The following is a 19,585-nucleotide window of genomic DNA, read 5'->3' as shown; positions in this document are numbered from 1 at the left end:
ATGGTGATTTTATGGTTTATATCAAATGCTAAGAATATATCATCTAATACCAGCTGTTTAACACATAGGTCAGTGTATAAGATTGACTAGTAATAAAATCTTTGGGGTGTTTTTTCACCTCCTGTCATAATATCGAATCTTCGAGAAACATACCACCATGGAAATTAAAGGCTTATAAATATATTGGATGTGCAGTAGTTGAATTATTTATGTGGCAAAAAATTCTTTATCATCCCAAAAAGGAAGGATGGAAAACTTGTCCGCAATGGGCTACAAGAAGATGGACACGATGTGTGGAATATCTGTTGGGTCAGCTTTTCATAGCAAATTTGGATCCTGCACTGCCCTCTCTGAGCTACCCAGGAGTCCATCATGTGTGCCAAGTCCTTTTCCACAGATTGGAATGTGCTCAGGGAATCAAACCGACTTTAGTATTAGCCTGTGACAGTTATATTCAGGGAGTGAAGTCTTCCTCTCACTAACATCAAAAGCATTCCAGCACATATTGGAAAGGTGTTTGGGGTAGCCACTGTTTAGACTTGCTATTGATCTTGTTATCGAATATAATTTAGAACTAGCAGTGAGACCCTTAGTGGTGGGAGAATATTATTATCATTTGTTATCTGCACAATTAGGAAGCAGGAGAGTGCAGCAGAGGCTTTATCGGATAAATGATCTTGTTGCCTATAGCGTTTTAGCTCCTTGCAGGGTGGTCTATGGACCTGCCTTTCTTCCCACCCCATCTGCAGCTCTGTGTGTGTGTGTGTGTGTGTGTGTGTGTGTGTGAGAGAGAGAGAGAGTGTGTGTGTGTGTGTGTGTGTGTGTGTGGCATGCGCAGTGGCCCTAGAGTCCAAAGGGCTAAAAATACTCAGAAATCTGTCTTCATTCAGTCATCGAGGGAAGAAATAGGAGCCTGCAGGATATTTCTTTTCTTTTTTCTAAAGGTTTAATAGAAGAATAAGTGTCATTGGCAATGACTGAGAAAAATGAAAGTTTTTAGATCAAATACTACTACAGCATGCAAGCAGCATGGGGAGGATTTATAGGTGGCGTGCCCTTCCTGAAACAAAACCCAGTGGCTGCTTATCAGTGTGTGGTGTGGAGAGTTTTTTTTTACCGTGAAATGAAGGAAATATTTTACTTTTCCCTCTGAGGTGTTCCAGAGAGAGATTCTTGAGCAAAGAAGATAAATCCTCCTCCTACCTGCTAATGAGGGAGCAGCTAAATTGAAAGCACATCAAGTACAAGGACCATGTGTTTTATTGTTTTAGTATCCATAATCAGGTACACAAATATTTTCTGAAAAAAAGCCACACGCTCTCTGTGGTTAGAGACGTGGGTCAATGAAGAAGCAGAGCAGCTTTTGACAAGTTGAATCCACCTAACTAGAATTAGGCCCAGGCTTTATCAGGAACCAGAGGGGCGACTCTGCCAAGACACCCCCTCTCCATGCCTCTGCGTCTTTAACTGGAAGTGAGAACTTAAACCAGATGGTTGCTAAGATCTTTTTTCTCTCTTCAGTGCAGCATTTAAAGTTGATTGCTGTCAAATCCAGAACTGACCCTTTTCAGAATTACAATGTGACTGAAGTTTGTCACTTTCTCCCCAGCCAACCCCATTTTGGGGGTCCTCCTCCTCCTTTAAGGATATCCCCTCATGCCCCAATGCCCATGTTCTCACTATGTAAACTCTTACCAAAGCCGGTAGCTGTAATATTCATTTATACTGCAGTGTAAATGCTTGGGAAACAGATTGAAGAGTTGTGTCTTTTGAGGCATTTTTATTTTACTATGAATCGGAGCCTCACACTGAAAGGATGAAGCTCAGAAGATGAGCGGAAAGACTGGGGGAGAGGTCAGAAGAGGAGCAGAGTGGAGGGTTTGCCTGCACCAGCCTGGGTTTCTTCTGCTGTCCCAGAAACATTAGCATTTTCCCCTCCACTTTCAAAAGTGTCCTCACTTGGGGAATGAATTATTTGATCACCCTGGATATCAAGAAGCCCTTCATAGTGCCCCTAAAATTATACAGTTAGAAGGAAGAAAAGAAGGCAGCCTTTATTTGGTGTTTTCTTTGTGCCAGATTGTGGGCTTGGCACTGTGCATACTAAATGGATCAAACAAAATTTATATTACCTAGCCATTAAACCATGTCTGTCTTAGGCTGGAAGTAACTATACCAGAGTCATTTCACAGGAAATGGGCTAGATAGTATTGCATGGACTGTTTTTACCCCCAGGAACCTGCATCAGAAAGGCTCATGGAACTCCAAGTCAAAAAGAACACCGTGTTGCTCTAAAGGAAGTAGATGTGCAGGTACCCTGGCGGGAGTCATCTCCTGAGTTTTCAGTAGGAACTTCCCATGCCTGGCACCAGGCCATGCCTTGGGCGGGGGAACCAAGGAAGCCTAAGAGGTAGCAGCCGCCTGCAAAGAGCTGTATTCCTTAGGAGAACAGGGGAGTGTGGCAGCAGAACCATCATCAGACAACAGTGATCTTCTGCACCTGATCCCCGTGTGAGGGGAACCCTCAGAATAAAATCCAGCTGCTGGAAACCCCGTGTCTAAGAGGTGCCCGACACCAATGGTGGCCTATGGCCCAGACCTCTGCCGGACCTTTCCTTCTCCTCATCCTGACCTCATCACAGGCATTTGGGACATCACATCTTCTTGCAAAGCCCAGTGTTGCTGCTTTTGTTTTTTCTTTGCTGCTGAAGTAAAGGGAAGTGACAAATCTGTGGTTGAATTCGTGTAGTAGAAACCTGGGTGCCCTCCTTAGCCGTAGGTTTTATTTTAAATGACAGACAATTTTAGGGATTTTTTTTTGCCTCTTGGGGGCAGATCATAGAGCATACACTTGGGGGAAATTCTGTTTTACCCTGAATAAGAAAGTCATGAAAATGATTCCATTAAAATTGATTGACTATTTAGAGGCCACGTAAATGGATTTTCAACATATTCATAGGCCATGCGAATGGGTGAACTCTGCTAGTTCCAAGTAATTACTTCAGAAAGTAAGACAACACAATCAATTCTAAGCCCTATTAAAGGGCTCATGGTCATCACTTAGAAAAGCAGCTTCCCTACCCTCCCTTCCTCCCAGGGATGCACAGCAGCAGCACAGCCTGCAGCAGGCCTGTTGCAACTGCATTTCTCTACTGCATTTGTTACAAAAGTGCAGTAAAGCTACCTATCCCTTACCTGCCTCAAAGGGAGAGTGTCTGTTAGGGCTCAGGGCTCTGTGGAGAAACATGATAAATTTAAAGTGGACAGTAGCTGCTAACATTTACTAAACTCTCTTATTTACATACCAGCAAGTATGTTAAACATTTTCATGCATTGTTTGGTTTAATATGATACACCTATGATACAGCTGTCACTAACCCCATGTTGTTAAGAACCAGAGGCTTAGGGAGGTGAAGCCATCAGCCTCTGATGCTAATCAGGGATGACTATACTGGCCTGACTGCAAAGATTATGAATGAGCATGAGAAGAATATCCAGCATCACTTTGAAAACTGTCTTGGTCTCTGCCATGAGAATTCAGTGACCACCTTGGCCCCAAAATTGAATTTCTTAAATGATTCCTGCTGTTCCAGGCAATAAGGAAAAACGTCTCATTCTCTGATCTCCATACACATGAAATGCGGCTCAGTTATTGCCAGAGTAGGGTGGAGACAGTTATAACGGCCATAAATATTAGTTCTCCAGCATCATATCCAACAAGAAAAAAAATCTACAGTAAGTACAAATGTTTTCTTCAACTTAGCCTTCGATTTCTATAGCCAAAGGGTTTACCTCTCCATTTCTCTTGGACTGTAAAGACCAGAGTGAGGAAGTAGATAATGACTTCCTCATTCCAGTTCCCGAAAAAATACCTTTGTTCTGCTTCGGATGTCAAATACCCGTTTTGAGAGTTCAGAGGCACCTAGAACAGATGAGTAATAAGTTAGAATACCATGGATAGGAGCTCAGGAACAGAACGGAGCTGTCTTTTCTTCAGGCTGACAATAAGGGGCCTGTATTCTTACTCCAGGGAATTCAGGCTGATGCACATGAAAGCACGGTAGTGAAGTGGGAGCTGGAGAGATGGGCCTGGCGTGGAAGCCCAGTGTGCTGTGAATTGAGAATCATAGGAAAATAGATGTGATTCTAACCTACTCTCATTGCCACTAGCCTCCTAATTATAATGCTATCCTATCCTCTAGAGAATCTGTACTATGAAATAACCTTACATTAGAAACTTCCTTCTAATGAGGTCCCTCAGTAATTTAGAAACTAAATCCTTTTTAATTGGATTCAAGACAGAACTACCTAATACCACGTTTAACCCTGTGATGCCTCCTTGGCGTATGGGAAGTGGTCATGGTTTGGTCAGCCTGAAGGCCTGCCTGCCACTCAGCCACTTGTCTTCCCCTCACCTGGAAGACTCCCAGGAAACCAGCTGGCCAGGGTGTTGGGCCAATTATGCTGCCTTTAAGGAAGTCACACCCTCTAGTTGGCCTCTTGTGTTCAACCTGATGTTTTTCATTCTTCGTTACCTTCCCAGAAAAAATACGGTTCTCCTCACTACTTTGGAATGAGTATTTGAAAAATATAAAGCATCATCAATTCTATGGCTAGTTTATTACCTTTCCTTCCAATAGTCAAGTGACATTTTCTCTGACAAAGGAGACGCCTTGCTTTCTTCATGCCACCCCCTGGGGGCCTTGATGCATGTGTCACCCATGAATTTACCGTGTTGACGCCCAGAGCAGAGTAGGGGAGTTCAGGAGACAGCTGAACACGATGATTGTCCCATCAGGGGGAAAAAAGGATGATGCTGAAATTCTTCAAATACTTTCATAGCTATTAAACAATTGAAATGGTTGAATATAAGTGGCTTGTTTCCAAGAACCAGAGAAGGGGAAAAGCAGATTTCAGCAATTTTGCCCTTGATACCTTTTCTATCTGTGTCGTGCTTTGGTTGGAATTTACGTAATAACGGGTGAGGAAGTGTTACAGTACACACATAGCTGTGCACATTAGGCCGCGTTTGCTTTCCCAAGAGGGTTGAAAATGCAGTCAATTTAATCTAGGTCAAAAAGGAAAAACTCCATTTTCCTCACAGAAATCAGAGGTAGTTTGGCAGTCTTCACAGGCCCATGGAAATAACAGAAGATGGATCCTCCAGGGAAAGTCCCCAGGGCAGCAGAAGGCTGCCAGGGGCCTGGCTCTCATAGCCAGTTGACAGAAATATGGCCATAGCATGTCAGGTAGAGAGCTGGAGGGAAGGTATAGGGTCACCCCTAAGCCCAGTGAGATCATGGTTCCCTCCCGGGCTGAAAAAGGTGGCTCAGATTTGCTGTCTTCAAGGAATCTTGGTGGAAAAGTGAGAAAGGATGTTGGTGGGAGCATTGCACGACTGTCGCAGGTGGCTGGAGAGAAGTGCAGGTCCCGTGCTATCAGTGGAAGTTTCCCTGGGGAACTCCTGGGATGGTGCTTGGTGATCTAGACTGTGGAGTCCACATAACTCACGGATGGAAGGGCCATGGCAGCATCGTTCCTCAGCTTCCTAGGTAGTAGCCAGATGGTAATACTGCTGACATCAGGGTGTTAATTATATCAAACTCCATAAAACCAAGCTAATTGAATATGGTTTCCTTAAAAGTTGATTTCTGCAGGATGAGGCATTTGTGTTTGGGTAGCTGCTACTCTAGCTGTGGAAGGAAGTCCCACTTTTAGGTGGGGAAAAAGGGTTGTCTTAGATGACTGTTGGAGCAGCGTTTCAGATGAGAGGTTTAGGTTAGAAAGAGCCATTTTAGGTGACATGAACAGAATGTGAGGCAGATCTTTCAGAGCGAATTGGACCCTATCAGAGGTGGTTCAGGGACATTTTCCCCATGAGAGGCATAGACTTTGAGGGGTGCTCATCAACCACTGGTTGCTGGGATGCTTTTGGCTTTGCTCTTGGCTCCTGGTGTGACTGGGGAGCAGCCTGCTAACCTGTGACTGGTGTTTTCCCATCTGTAGAGTGGGAAGGTGTAGGGGGTTAGGCTGGTAGTGCTAGTGTAGGGGCCAAGAGAAAATCTCCTGTTGGCCCTCTGAAGGTTCACTGAGAATCCCTGACAAGCGGCAGGTCAACAGGAGAAAAGGCACATAGGTTTGTTAGATCACAGTTTTTGTGACACAGGTGCCTTCGGCATGCAGACCCAAGGATACGGGGAAAATTTTATGTTTAGGTCCAGCAAAGTGTGCGTAGGTTCATTCGCATGCGTAGGTTCCACAAAGTATGCTCAGCCATGTAGTAATGTGATAGGGCAGAAAGGACATGTTGTAACGCTAATAGACTGAGCAGGGACATCCGGCAAGGCCAGCCTGTCTAAGTTCTCCTTGGCCTCTCTGAGCAGCAGAGAAGCAGGGAAGGACCTTCCCTGGAATGGGGGTCTTAGGACCTGCAGTCAACCAAGGTAGGTCAGAGAATTTGTTTCTGGCCAGTTTTATACAGAACAGTGGGAGGGAAAGTTAGAGCAGTGTTTTTCAGTTCTATGGCTAGCTTTGGGGAAAGGGGGCTCTGGCTTCTGTGACCTGCTATGGGGAAGAGGGATTCTACTTTCTGTGGCCGGGCTTAGGGGAGGCTGGGACTGAGAGACAGGAGGGCGGGAGGTCAGAGAGAAACTTTTTCATGTGTGGCCTTTATTTTGGAGTGCTGTTTCCCGACTCCCAACATGAGCCACTTGTAAAATTCCACGATTCTATCTGAAAGGCATGGAAGCCATGAGAAGGCAATGCTACTCTAACTTCTTATTTATTTTATTATTTATTTATTTATTTATTTTTTGAGATGGAGTCTTACCCGGTCGCCAGGCTGCAGTGCAGTGTCACGATCTCGACTCACTGCAACCTCTACCCCCACCTCCCAGGTTCAAGCGATTCTCCTGCCTCAGCCTCCAGTAGCTGGGACTACAGGTGCTCACCACCGCTCCCAGCTAATTTTTGTATTTTTAGTAGAGATGGCATTTCACTATGTTGGCCAGGATGGTCTCAATCTCTTGACCTCGTGATCTGCCCCCCTCAGCCTCCCAAAGTGCTGGGATTACAGGCATGTGCCACTGCACCTGGCCGTAATTTTATTTTTTATAGTGTTGAGTTTAAAGGTGTAAAAGTGTGGAGGAGCAGTACAGCACCGATCTGTCTGATCTTCTTGGTGGTTCTCCCTTTAACTATGTTGTGCTGTGATCGGTACTTTTTTCCATGCATGTGGTTCTTGTGTCTCTCAGTTTATGTCATTACGGCCACCCAAGTTCAGCATCAAGTGCAGGGGAGCCATGATAAAGAAATTACAGGCAGAAATACCTAAGAGAGCTGAGATGCAAGGTGCCTGGGTTTCAGATGTCGCTCGTGAAATTGGTGGCATCACTTGTTCAGTTGTATCTAGTACTCCTAGAAAGGGAGGGAGCACTGCGTGGAGGACCCAGCTGCAGGAATTCAGCCTAAGGGCCCAGCACTGTGGGGCCTAGAGTCGGTCATAGTGACCTGATGTGACCTTTCGTAGCAGCGCCAGTTCTTCTTGATGGTTGGACTTTGGGATGAAAAAAAGGGATACATTGGTGGTCGACCCTATAGGGTCCCAAATCATGTCCTAAGGCTTCTTGTATTTTCTAAGGATGGCATTTTATCATTGCCTTTCAAGATGCTGAGGGTGTAAATCACCTTCTACCATGGAAAAGGGACTCCTTTTTTTTTTCTTGAAAATTTTAATGCAGGGGATTTTTGATGGGTTTTTTGAACCTTTAACTGCCTTGTAGAAAGTGAAAGTAGGGGGTCCTGGCAGGGGCAAAGCCAGTGATTGAGAGCTGAAACCATAGTGCATGGGATATTCCCTTGAGCACAAAATGTACCACTTAGATCCACAACCTTTGTACTCTTGAAAAAAAAAAAGTATTAAATTCTCCTCCCAGTGGCTCAGATTGAGGGAGAAAATAGATGACAAGGGGAATCAAGTATGAGGAGTGTGTCCTCTTTTGACTTAAACTGGCTTGCATGCTCCTGACTTGACAAGAAGCCAAGATCCCAATTGCAATTTGACTTGTGTGAAGCAGGCACCTGCTTTGCTTGCAAATGCACATACAAAAGAGAGCTTCATTCACAGAAAGGAAAAAAAAACATAGCGGGTTCACTAATTTAGCCTTCTAGGGCCTTAGTCCCTTGATCTGTCAGCCCCATAGAATTCCAAGGCAGCCCGTAAAGGAATTTTCTGCTTACAACATGATGACTTTTTTGATGTCTTGAATTGGAATATAACTCGAATTGAAGTTGTCTGCTAGGACTATTACTTTAGGAAAAAAAAAAAAAAAAACCACACACAGGGTTTAGTCATCAGATGATCAGTCTGGGGCTGTTTTCAAGTGTTGATGTGCTTAGATTTAGAAAATAGTACATTTTCATATGTGTGAGATGTTGAATGGCCTTGAAGATGGGGACAGGCCTGTCTTTACCCTGGGGCAGAGTCCACTTAGGAGGGAGACAGTTGTTCTCATGCCCAACCCCATAAGCTCCGTAATGGAAATAGTTTTTAATTGACCAGCTTAGCCGCAGAATTGTAGGAAACCTTTTTCACTTTGTCTCCTGTTATAACTATACAACCTCAAGTTGTATAGTTATTTTGTATTCCAGAAAATGTTCCACAATTTCACCTAATAAGATATTACTGAAAAGTCGTAGCAGAAAAAGAATTAGCAATTAGAACTAGAACTTTACAGAAACTTCCCCACTGACATGGTACAGAACACCTTACACAGGGGACTTTCTCCTCGTTTCAGGCTGGTGTCTTTGGAGGAGTCAGGAGGGATGCCTTAGTAACACCAGCCTTGCTACGCGGGGTCAGCTCCCGCCTTGGGCATTGTGACTTGTTGGCCCGTGATCCCAAGTTCCTGCCCTGCAGATGACGAGCCACTATTTGAATAATTGAAAACGGCTCAAGTCACTGTCCTCCTGCCTTGGATCTGGTCATTGTACTTTGTATATATGTATCACAATACCACAATACCCATAAATGTATATAAATATTGTGTCAAAAAACAAAATGCCATTTTTTTTTTTTTGAAAAAGAGTCTTACTCTGTCACCCACGCTGGAGTGCTGTGGCGTGATCTCAACTCACTGCAGCCTCCACCTCCCAGGTTCAAGCAATTGTACCTCAGCCTCCTGAGTGGCTGGGACTATAGGCATGTGTCACCATGCCCGGCTAATTTTTGTATATTTAGTAGAGATGGGGTTTTACCACATTGGTCAGACTGGTCTGGAACTCCTGACCTCGTGATCTGCCCATTTCAGCCTCCCAAAGTGCTGGGATTACAGGCCTGAGCCAGCACGCCCTATCTAAAATGCCAATTTTTAAAAAGAAAATGAATGTAATTTTAAAAACTGCTTCAGCCAGGCACAGTGGCTCATGTCTGTAATTGTAGCACTTTGGGAAGCCAAGACAGGAGGATCATTTGAGGCCAGGAGTTTGAGAACAAACAGGGCAACATAGTAAGACCCAGTCTCTACTAAATAATTTAAAAATCAGGTGGCACATGCCTGCAGTCCTGGATACTCAGGAGCCTCTAGCAGAGAAGATCACTTTAGCTCATGAGTTCGAAGTTAACATGATTGCACCACTGCACTCTAACCTGGACAACAGAGTGAGATCCGGTCCTTTAAAACAAAAATTGCCTTGTTCATATTGCCTTGTGGAGTCGAGGGATTTAAAAAAAAAAAAAAATCTGCCTTTTTAAAATGGTGTCTTATAGCATCAAACCTTGGTTTAGAAACCTTGGAGGAAGTTGCTTTAATGAGTTATGGTGTCAGTTTTCTTAAGGGAAGAATGAGTTTTAAAATCTGACCTTATTATACCTTTGTCTAGACTGGTGTCTACACTGTCTCTACCTTGAAAAATGTAAATACCTTATTGCTCTTTGACTCACAGAAAACCATGATATAAACTGGTTATCTTTATATATCAGTACATTTTTTTTTTCTGTGAGTATTATTACCCAGAGTTTCCAAGTAAAGATTTTCAAGGGAAACAGCTGTGGTTTGAAAAGGTTTGTGATAATCCAGATGGTTTTTTTGAGGATAAATCTACTTGATCATTTAAAATTGAAGTCTTTCAGTACAGTTGAGTGTTTTCTTTATGATTTTAAATATACTGTCGTGTGTGTGTGTGTGTGTGTGTGTGTGTGTGTGAGAGAGAGAGAGTGTATGTGTGTGTGTGTCTGTGTGTGGCTACCTTGGTCTTTGTTTGGGGCTTTATCTTTGGAAACAGCAAAAATCTCATATCACTGTCTCAAATTATCTAGCAGCTAAGCAAGCAAAATACCTGAGGGAACTCTTCATGACAGCAGAAACTATTAGTGAAAAAATACAGTGAGACATCAGTTACCCTGTGTGGAGTACGTCACACTCAGCCTCTCTGGGAATTGCCACTCTCCACTTCTGATCCATGATGGTATAATCATAGCTCGCAATTATAATACTGATTACAGATTGCTTTCCAAGCCGAACATATGCAACTGTATTGCTAAACTTACCAATTTCTGGGAATCTAGGCGTCAAAAGTGTCCACATCCCTGCAGCAGACCTCTGGGGAAATAGGGTGACAGGTGGGAAATAGGAAACCAGGGATTTCTGTACTTCTCTCCTTCCCTTGGTGCCCAGGGTCTTCTTGCTGCTTCCTGGCCTCTTGGAGAGCCTGTGAGGCCCTCCCAGGCCTACCTTCATAGACGCGCATGGTGTCCCCCGACCTACCTTCTGTGCTCTTTCCGTCTTACATTCCCTTCCGAGGGGCCCTGCAAGATGTTGACAGTGATCACAGTGACATCAGTGGCCAATAAGATCTGGTGTGTTTCCACTTTAAGTTACAGAGAATCAGCACAGTCTTTTCGTAGCCAGCAGGAGAAGTCATCACTAGTGGAACTTCTAGGCTCTGTATGGACCTGAGACTGTGATATTTGGTTCTGGAATCACCTCTCCCAAGTTATCCACTGGACCTGATGGACCTGTGAATTTTTAAAGTCCTCGTGGGGAGTCGTGGGAGAGGCTTGATAAACTGGCACCTTGATAGAGGATGGTGTTTTTTGTGTTTTTGGGTTTTCTTGCTTCAAGGACCAAAGTTTTAACTATTTACAGTGAATTGTTTCAGGAAGTTCCTTGAAGGATATCCTGAAGTCACCTGGGCATGGAGCATCATGTTTGTCTTTTCTAAATAGTCTGCTGCCACTGGCAGAAGCTCCTGGATGAGTGGATAAGCGGCGATGTGAACCTGCAGTGCAGGCTTATTAGACAGTGTCAAATGAGCAAAGTGGAAAAATGTGAAGCTGCAGAAATGACCAGCATTAAGCAGCAATGGGAGGATTGAGACATGCAGAACCACCTGGTTCATCCGACTGCATCAGCCTGTGCTAATCCCCAGAGCCCCTGCCAGTCACCTGTAACATGGAGGCGGACCTTTCTCTCCACTCCATGGACTATAGGGAAAGGGGGATTCAGGGGATGAAATCTGAAGCCCAACGGAGTGTCCCCTCTGATGCATGGTGCAACCAGTGACCATTGAAGAGCGCCTGGGTGTTAAAGATGTGTAGCTACCCACCTTCCACTGATGTTGGAAACACACCCTGCTTGGGAGGAGGCTTGTCCCCTGAATCAGGCTGCTGAGCCATCTGGTGCTGCAGCTGACCTGGAAAGGATTCCAGTACATTTCAGACCTGAGTTACAGCTGGCGTGGGGAAATCTAGGAGACAGGTGGTTCCCTTAACAGCTGTATATTTGGTTAGGGCTGGCAAGAAAGAAAATTTCATCCTGTTGAGCCTTCATGGGTTTTCAGGGATCTGTAGTAGCTCCTTGACCTTTTGCCATAATAATTGCCATTTCAGGGAAAATAATGATATTTCTCTCTTCATTGAAATATTGTCTGTAGGTCAGTGAACCTAAAGTTTACGGGAGCATATTAAGTGATAGGTGGAGGAAAAGACTATGGTCGTTAGCTAGGAGAAGATTCATAGAAAGTCTTTCAAACACATTCCAGTATCTGGAAAGGTACGAACTAAAGTCCTGTTGGGGAAAAACACTAATTGCTGCATATAAGCTGACTATTTCAATTTGGAAGTATTCATCCTGAAAATTTTAACATAACTTAACCAAACACTGTACTTGTTAAACGAACCGTTTTGCATGCCGAACAAAGTGTAAGACTTCTTTAGCCTAATAGAAGTTAAGAATGCTTTGACCCTTTTTGTTTTTTGGTCCTGAATGAAGCACTCTGGCTATATATCCATGTAGTTTTAGGGGGATATTAGGTAGACTTGGTTTTTACTTTCTGATGAGACTAGGCTAGGCATAGTAGCTTATGCCTATAATCTGAGGGCTTTGGGAGGCCAAGGCAGGAGGACCACTTGAGGCCAAGAGTTCAAGACCAGCTTGGGCAACATGGTCCCCCATCTCTACAAAATGTTTAAAAACTAGTCAGGCATGGTAGCGTGTACCTATAGTCCCAGGTACTCAGGGAAGGGGCAGAACTGTTTGAGCCAAGGAGTTCAAGGCTGCAGTGAGCTATGATCATACCACTGCACTCCAGCCAGGGCAACAGAGTGACATCCTGTCTCAAAAATAAATAATTTTTTAAATGGTGAAACTAAACTAAGGTACTGAGGAAGTAATATATTTCCCCCTGTAACTCATTCAGGAACTAAATGTGGGGAAAAACAAAAGAATCTAGGGGTTAATATTCCCAGCCTTCTTGTCTGCCCAGGACCCCACATTTGTGTTACTTGCTCATTGCACAAGGGTACCCCCCTGAGGCTGTGAATGGGGGCAGAAATCCAGACTGGGCTGGGCTTGTCAAGCCGTGGACTATGGCAAGGAGCTGTGCCCACCTGAAGATGAGATCCCATCCCAATCTGGAATTTGCAAAAAGGCTGAAGGCTTCTCTGCCAAAACACAGCACCTGTGGAGCTGTGCTGGGGCTGAGCTCTTGAGTCAGACAGATGACCAGCAAGGTATATTAGCAGTGTTACCTAGGAGATCCTCCTATATGTCACACTGGAACTAGAGCTTCTCCCTGCATGATCTTAAAGAGTATTTATTTAAATGAGTATACATTTTGAACTGAAACACTTCAGAGCTATGCATAGTTGGAAGAGGATCTGTAGTGATAAGTCACTGACTCCACCTTACTAGTTGCAAAGGCGGAGTGAACCTTGGATGAAACTGGAAAGCATTTGAGATCCTGGGGATCTTCCCATCTCCTCTTCTGTATGTTAGACGCCTTTCATCCTTCCTTTGTCCTGTTCACCTGCCATCCCACCAGGCTCAGATAAAGCTTCAGCCTCTCCCTTTCTGAAAAACAAAAACCACCCACCTTCTTTTCGCTAAGAACTTTGTTCAAGAGGAAGACACTTTAAAGTAGCTAAAATCACACTAAGGTGTAATAACCAGGAACAATTAAATGTCTCCTTCCTCAAGGATAGTATTTTAATATATAAATAGCAAACGGACTACACCGTCCTGGTAGATTCTCAGGCAGCAGGACATGCAGGGATTTTGCTTGCGTGTCTAAGGCAGGAGCACTCCCTTTGTGTGTTGGTCAAAGCTCTCCACAGCTGGCTCACACAGAAGTGCACACAATCTGCTCGCTTTACATCAGTATTGTTCCGTGTTGCCTTTATCTTAGCATTTTTCAATACTCTATTGTCTATTTGCATTTTCCTTGTCATAACACTGTTCTTCCAGGCCAACCTAAACTCTTCATTCTTGGCTCCATCATGGGCAAACTGGTGTCGGTTTTGCATCTTCTGAACTTACTCTTTCGTAATTTCCTTTTGTTCACCCAGTAAACTGCTCCATTCCTAAATCTTTTTTTTAAACACCTCATCCCCAAAAGTTACCTGCTTGAAAGTATAAGATTCTGCTTTCTGTTTTGTTTTGTTTTTTTCTTTTTTTTGAAACTGTGATTATTAACTGAGGTGGTAATTCACAACTTCCCCCTTGCTTCCTTATCTGGAAGCTAACCTTATAAGCCCAGGACAGGGAAAGGAGAACTTACTGAGACTGTGTTTACTGGAAGCATTTAGTAAGCCTTGTCCTGTTTTTCTTTCTATACCAAGCCTAATGAGACGTGGTTGATATTTTTCTTCTAAAAATGGCTACTGGAAGCTGTGCTGTTAGTTTTCTATTGGAAAGTATTCCCTGATAGGAAGCAATTCCTATGCCTTGTTCGGGGCTTACATCACACTAATGAAGCTGAACTCACTAGTGAAGTTGATCAGTTCAGTAAAAAATCTACCATCAAGAAACAGGGCCAAGTGGATTCTGGTCATAGAACTCAAAATAGCTGAAATAAGACACTTGTGAAAATGGCCAGTCTCTTCAGCTGCGATTCTTTGAACAAATGTCATAATGTTCAATTCCCTTCATCATTCAAGTGATATATTTGAAGAGTTTCTGATCCTTGGGCACACAGAGTTTTTCAAATGCCAAGATGCTATGGTCATAGTCTACCTTGTCCAAAAGGTAAAGATTTTATGTGTATTGACTGTCAGTAGACTCTAACTAAATCCAGTGTAAAATGACAAGGTTCCAAATGAGGAAGAATCTGAGATGTCTTTAAGAATCCTACATGAATGAGATCATACTTTATTTTCCCCCTGGCATGGGAGAACCTCTCAAAGCTTGTCTGGCTCCATACATTACGTTCCTAACCACTTAACAAAGACAGCCCAGATCAAAGGTTAGCATCTTTATTCCTTTAATTGCAGAATTTTTTGTCCTATCCTTTTCCCAAACTAATTGTGCTGAGAAACTGCATACTGATGAACAAATTGTTAGCCAATATTTTATCTTTATCTACAAGTTGAAGAAGGTGCAAACCCTCCTCCAGGACCCAGAAGGAATGGCCTAGGATTTCCATACAACTCTGGTGGAGGAGGTTGGCTGGGAAAAAGATATATGCTGGCCTGCCCTGAAGGGCCGGGAGCTCCCACAGGCTCTTGAAAAGGACGAATCAACATGTTGCCAGTTTGTATGCTGCAGCCTATGTAATGCATGGGCCACAGTCCACTGACATCTGATGTACTGTGGTGGAGATAAGGAAGAAGGCACTAGCCCAGCTTTTAAGAAGCTTATAATACAGTTGTCTGAACCTGTGAGATTAGAAAGTCTTTCAAAAGTGTGATGTTCTGGAGATACCCTTTAAGAAAATTACAATTAATGTAAGCTTGTGCTGCTGTTATTGTGATGAAATACTTCTCTTCATGTAGCTGGTATAATGCAGGTCCCATTCACACCTCACCCATTCCACCACCACCCTCCACCCTCCTTTCTGAATAGCTGTATTCCAGAGAGGTGAGGCACGGAGTCAGGAATTGATCTCCAAAGTGGGTAAAGCTAATAAATATGATTTAGGATGAAAAGGTACTGTGTAAATGCTTGATATGTTGTTATTGCCGTTCTCATATGCTTTATTATTTTTAAATTGTGCATCCTTTTAAGTAGATTATTTGTTCGCCACAGTCTCCATTATATCTAAGCAAAGCATTCACAGAAATTTCTAAAACCTTTTCATTTCTCTCTGTAGGTTGTTGTTTCGTAACATTTTATACAAGAAAAGCTGCACTTGAGGCCCAGAATGCACTGCACAATATTAAAACTTTACCTGGGGTGAGTCGGTTTACTTTTGTACCAGAATCACTTTATTGCTTGAAAATGGTCCTTTCAACTGAAGGTTCTAGTTATGGGCTCTTAGTGCCAAAAATGGCTTTGGTCTTTTGAGGAGTGTGTGCTGACCCCCCGGTTCCCTGCAGCAGCCACACCAGCTGGCCAGCCCATAAAGGAGCGCTGGCATTAACGCTGACGGGAAGCATTTTCAAATACTGTGTCCCCTGGTTAGAAAATCAGAGTGACCCCGCTGGGCAGCTGCTGCTGCCAAAGAGTATTGGGTGGGCTAAGATTTTAAAAGGAAAAAAAAAAAACCTAACACACAAGAGAAGCAAATGGAAAAGAAAAAGCTTTTATTCACCAGGAGCTCCTTTTCAAATTTTGTCTTTAGATTTTCTTTTGAAAGGACAAAATGTATCCTGTACAGCCATAATATTAAGCCTCCTAATGGTTTCTAAACAGTCAATCGTGGTTAACAAAGTCAATGTTTTAATGCCCAATTTGTGGCTTCATGTTGATATAGGACAGAAAATAAAAAGCTTACCTTTTTTTTTCCGTTTCCTTCCCAGTAATATTTGATACTTGGCACAGTTCATCAGAATGGAACTGATGTTGCATGTAGGAACACCAGAATACATTTTTTTCTAAAGTATTTTGTGGCACTTTTATGTACTTCTTGCTATTACCAATTTCCTGATGATGTTTGGATGTTTTCCCCATTGGCCCAAATGTCAGTGATGAGTTCATTCAATATCATAATGACTTGCATTTGTTATAATGAAAAACCTGTGGTAACCAGTGCAAGGATAATGATTTTATTGAAACCTGGTTTGATAAGAAGAAAGATAAGATAATGTTCCTCATGTTTTCAGGGTATAATTCTACCTTTGTGTCATTTATTTGTCTCTGAACACATACACAAACATCTGTTTGTATATACATATTCACACATGCACACATAACCGTTGAAACCCCCCAAACCCCAAGAAAAGGTAGCATTTATATGATTCATCCTAGACTCATCCAGAATACAAGATTGTAGTGACAAGAAGCTCGACAAAAGATTTTCAAAACATTAGCTTCTTAATCACCCAGAAGTCATAAATTATGAAACTTGATCTTGAATCATGCTACTTTGGTATTCCCCTTTGTATGTGAGGAAATTAAAGAACAGAAGTTTCAAAAAAGCAAGTGTGTGGTCCCACAGTGGTCCCTCCCAGTTCCACTGCTTCTCTCTGAAACTGCTAACATGGTTCTTAGTAAAGCTGCTTTTATTAGGTCTAAGTGCTTTGCTCAGTCACTTTTTAAAAAATAGTATTATTTCCTCTGCATTCTTCATGTAAAATAATTTTTTTAACACAGATTCTGGGAGATTGCAGTGTTCGGTCACATTATGGAATGAAAGAGCCAAGGCAAATATTTACTGACTCAGCCAACAATAGAAGAAAATAATTTTTATTTCCCAGACTCCTAATCAAACCCAGAGACCGCTTTGTTTTTCTTCTTTTAAAAAGAAATGCTTTTTCAGTAATTAGCATGTAAAATCCCCTCTAGGTGTGTTTGTTAAAATTACGTGAGACATGAACTGTTGTTTATTTAGCATTTAAGGTATAGTGTAGTTTGAAGCCACGTCACATCGTATTTTAAATGAATGCAAAGCTTAGTGAATTTGTATTTATCCCTCTACTAGAAGCCCGGCTCCTAGCATGTGATCTTCATAGTCGAGGGTATGCTCAAGAAACCGAGAGTGTATATGATGAATGGGGCACGCTGAAATGTATAAAAGTGACTTATGAGTATGCTTCTGTTTGGGATATCTTACACTGACTCTTAGAAAACAACATGTTTTATATTTTTAGAAAGTTGTACATGTGTTATTTGCTTTCTTCCTAAAAAGTCTGCATTAGAGACCCACTGTCAAGGACAGTAATTTGGGAGCTGGAAAAGATGGTCAGTGGATTATTTTGGGTTTTCTCCTTATTTAGTTTCATATGCCCAATTACTTGAGGCAGGTTGAAGGAAAATTTGAAAAGTCAGATCTGATTTGTGAGGCTGATAGTCTTTCCAATGTACACACTTGCTCCATTTGCCATTTCAAATATGGCAAATGAGGATAGAGTTTCCCATCTTGCATTTATGTACAGCTTCATCCAATAAACATTACCCTTAACAGCTACAGGAAGAACATGAAAGTGGTTGCCTTTTAGCTGTGTGAGCCTTTGGTGGACAGAAAGAAATGGGACCAGATATAAAAGATTAATGCATATTCTTAGAGAAAATATTACAGGGTGCCTTGCTGTTTGATTACAAGCCTTGGAATTAGTCAACATTTCCATAATTCTAAACCAATATACACCTGTTTTCCCACTGTGATGTGAAGGCACAACTTAATTTAACAGAAACCCTGCTGTGCTAAATCTCTCATTAAATACCAAGTGAGTTCAGTAATTTAAAGTTGTATGCTACTATTTTAACTGGTTGCCTTCATATTATGAAATTAATAAGAAATTAATGATGCACTTTACCATATGCCTTCAATTTCTTTCTGAATAAAAATAAAAGGGATAAAGAAGAAATGCATCAGCAGCTGACACTTTAAAGCTTTTCTGGTTGTAATCATTTTCCTGTGGATAAAATCCATTAAAAAGTCACTTGCTGCCTTTTTGCTAAAGTGTCCAAAACTTTCGATATAAAACAAGATCAGATAATGCTAGGGTTTTTTTCTATGTAATTTTCTTTTGCAGTTGATATTTTGTTTCATGAGGAACTTTATTATGCAGCCAAGCTTGACTGATGTTTCGAGTTTACTTTCCTCTGTATGCAGTATCTTTCTTTCTTGAGGGAAGCAAAGAACTTGGTTAGTTAGGACACAGAAACAAGCTGATAGGATGGTCTGTTGTGCAATCGAAAGTACCTGCTCTAAGATTTTGATTTAAAAGCACCCTCCTTTATGTGTTGTGAATGAATTTTAGAAACTCTTTACATGGGGATGGGGGACGGACTCACACATTGAGTTGCAGGATCAGGGCCCTTACTGAGCAGGGTGAAATCATCGAAGACACATTTCTCAAACCTGACTCTTACTGGGTAACCTAGGAAGACACTATTTCTTACATCCTCTGAAATTCTTAACATAAATCCTACAAATACAATGGCAGTCGTAAAGAAAGCAAACTCAACAGCTTGGCACAGAGCAAGGGATGAGAGTCTGGGAGTCATTCCCTTGGTTTGATCATGTTTCTCCTCTAGAAGTGGTTGCTTGATGCTTAAGCAACAGATGAAATTTTAGGTATAGTGCCTTATTAGTTACTGACATTTCATGAGATGAATCCCACATGATCATGGAGTGCCTACAATGTGCCTAGCTCTAAGCTAGATATTGGCAGGAGGTAGCAGGGATCGAGCCCAAGGGGACTTCTAGCTAATCTACCTGGAAGGGTGGACAGTAGAGAGGTAATTAATACTTACATGGTTCGTATTTCATGCTTTTCTGCTACAGACAGAATACCCATTCTACCACATAGACACATCCTTGAGATCCCTAGTAAATAGAGCCATTATAGCCTGAGGATAATATTGTGAGGGAATCTGCACAGACTGGGCTACCTGGTAAGCCATTGGATTTGGTGCCTTGTTAGGTTGACTTTTCCCACTGCTGGGCCATTTGTGTTTTTGAACTACTTTTGGTTGCCTCTACTTTGATGTGTCAACTTGGGCTTGAAGATAGCATCCCTTGATGAGGTTTTATCTAGGCACAGCCTAACTGGTAGTTTACTCAGTAGAAATGTCATCTACCATTGTGTTTCCTGGAGGGAAATTTTCAAGGCACCTTGCATGAGTTTCATTTTGGTTTTGTTGACCTAACTTAGCTCAATTAAAAAATAAAGTAGGCCATGCTCGGTGGCTCACACCTGTAATCC

At 42.4% G+C, this 19,585-nt stretch overlaps 1 protein-coding gene across 41 annotated transcripts in view; it reads left to right on the top strand.

Moving 5' to 3' along the window:
• Positions 1-19,585, top strand: part of CELF2 (CUGBP Elav-like family member 2) — a 641,808-nt gene that overhangs the window by 509,963 nt on the left and 112,260 nt on the right. For 31 of the 41 annotated variants that reach the window (XM_032258128.1, XM_032258094.1, XM_032258095.1 and 28 more), the window contains one exon: positions 15,586-15,668. The exons of the other annotated variants lie outside the window; for them this stretch is intronic. In XM_032258128.1, the coding sequence (XP_032114019.1) occupies positions 15,586-15,668 (83 nt within the window). The remainder of the gene's footprint in view (positions 1-15,585; positions 15,669-19,585) is intronic. 41 annotated transcript variants of the gene reach the window in all.

This window comes from Sapajus apella, unplaced genomic scaffold (genome assembly GCF_009761245.1).
Source record: "Sapajus apella isolate SASKATOON/1434 unplaced genomic scaffold, GSC_monkey_1.0 scaffold100, whole genome shotgun sequence".
NCBI lineage: Eukaryota > Metazoa > Chordata > Mammalia > Primates > Cebidae > Sapajus > Sapajus apella.
The sequence above is the reverse complement of the archived record's forward strand: the minus strand, read 5'-3'. Positions and strand labels throughout refer to the sequence as shown.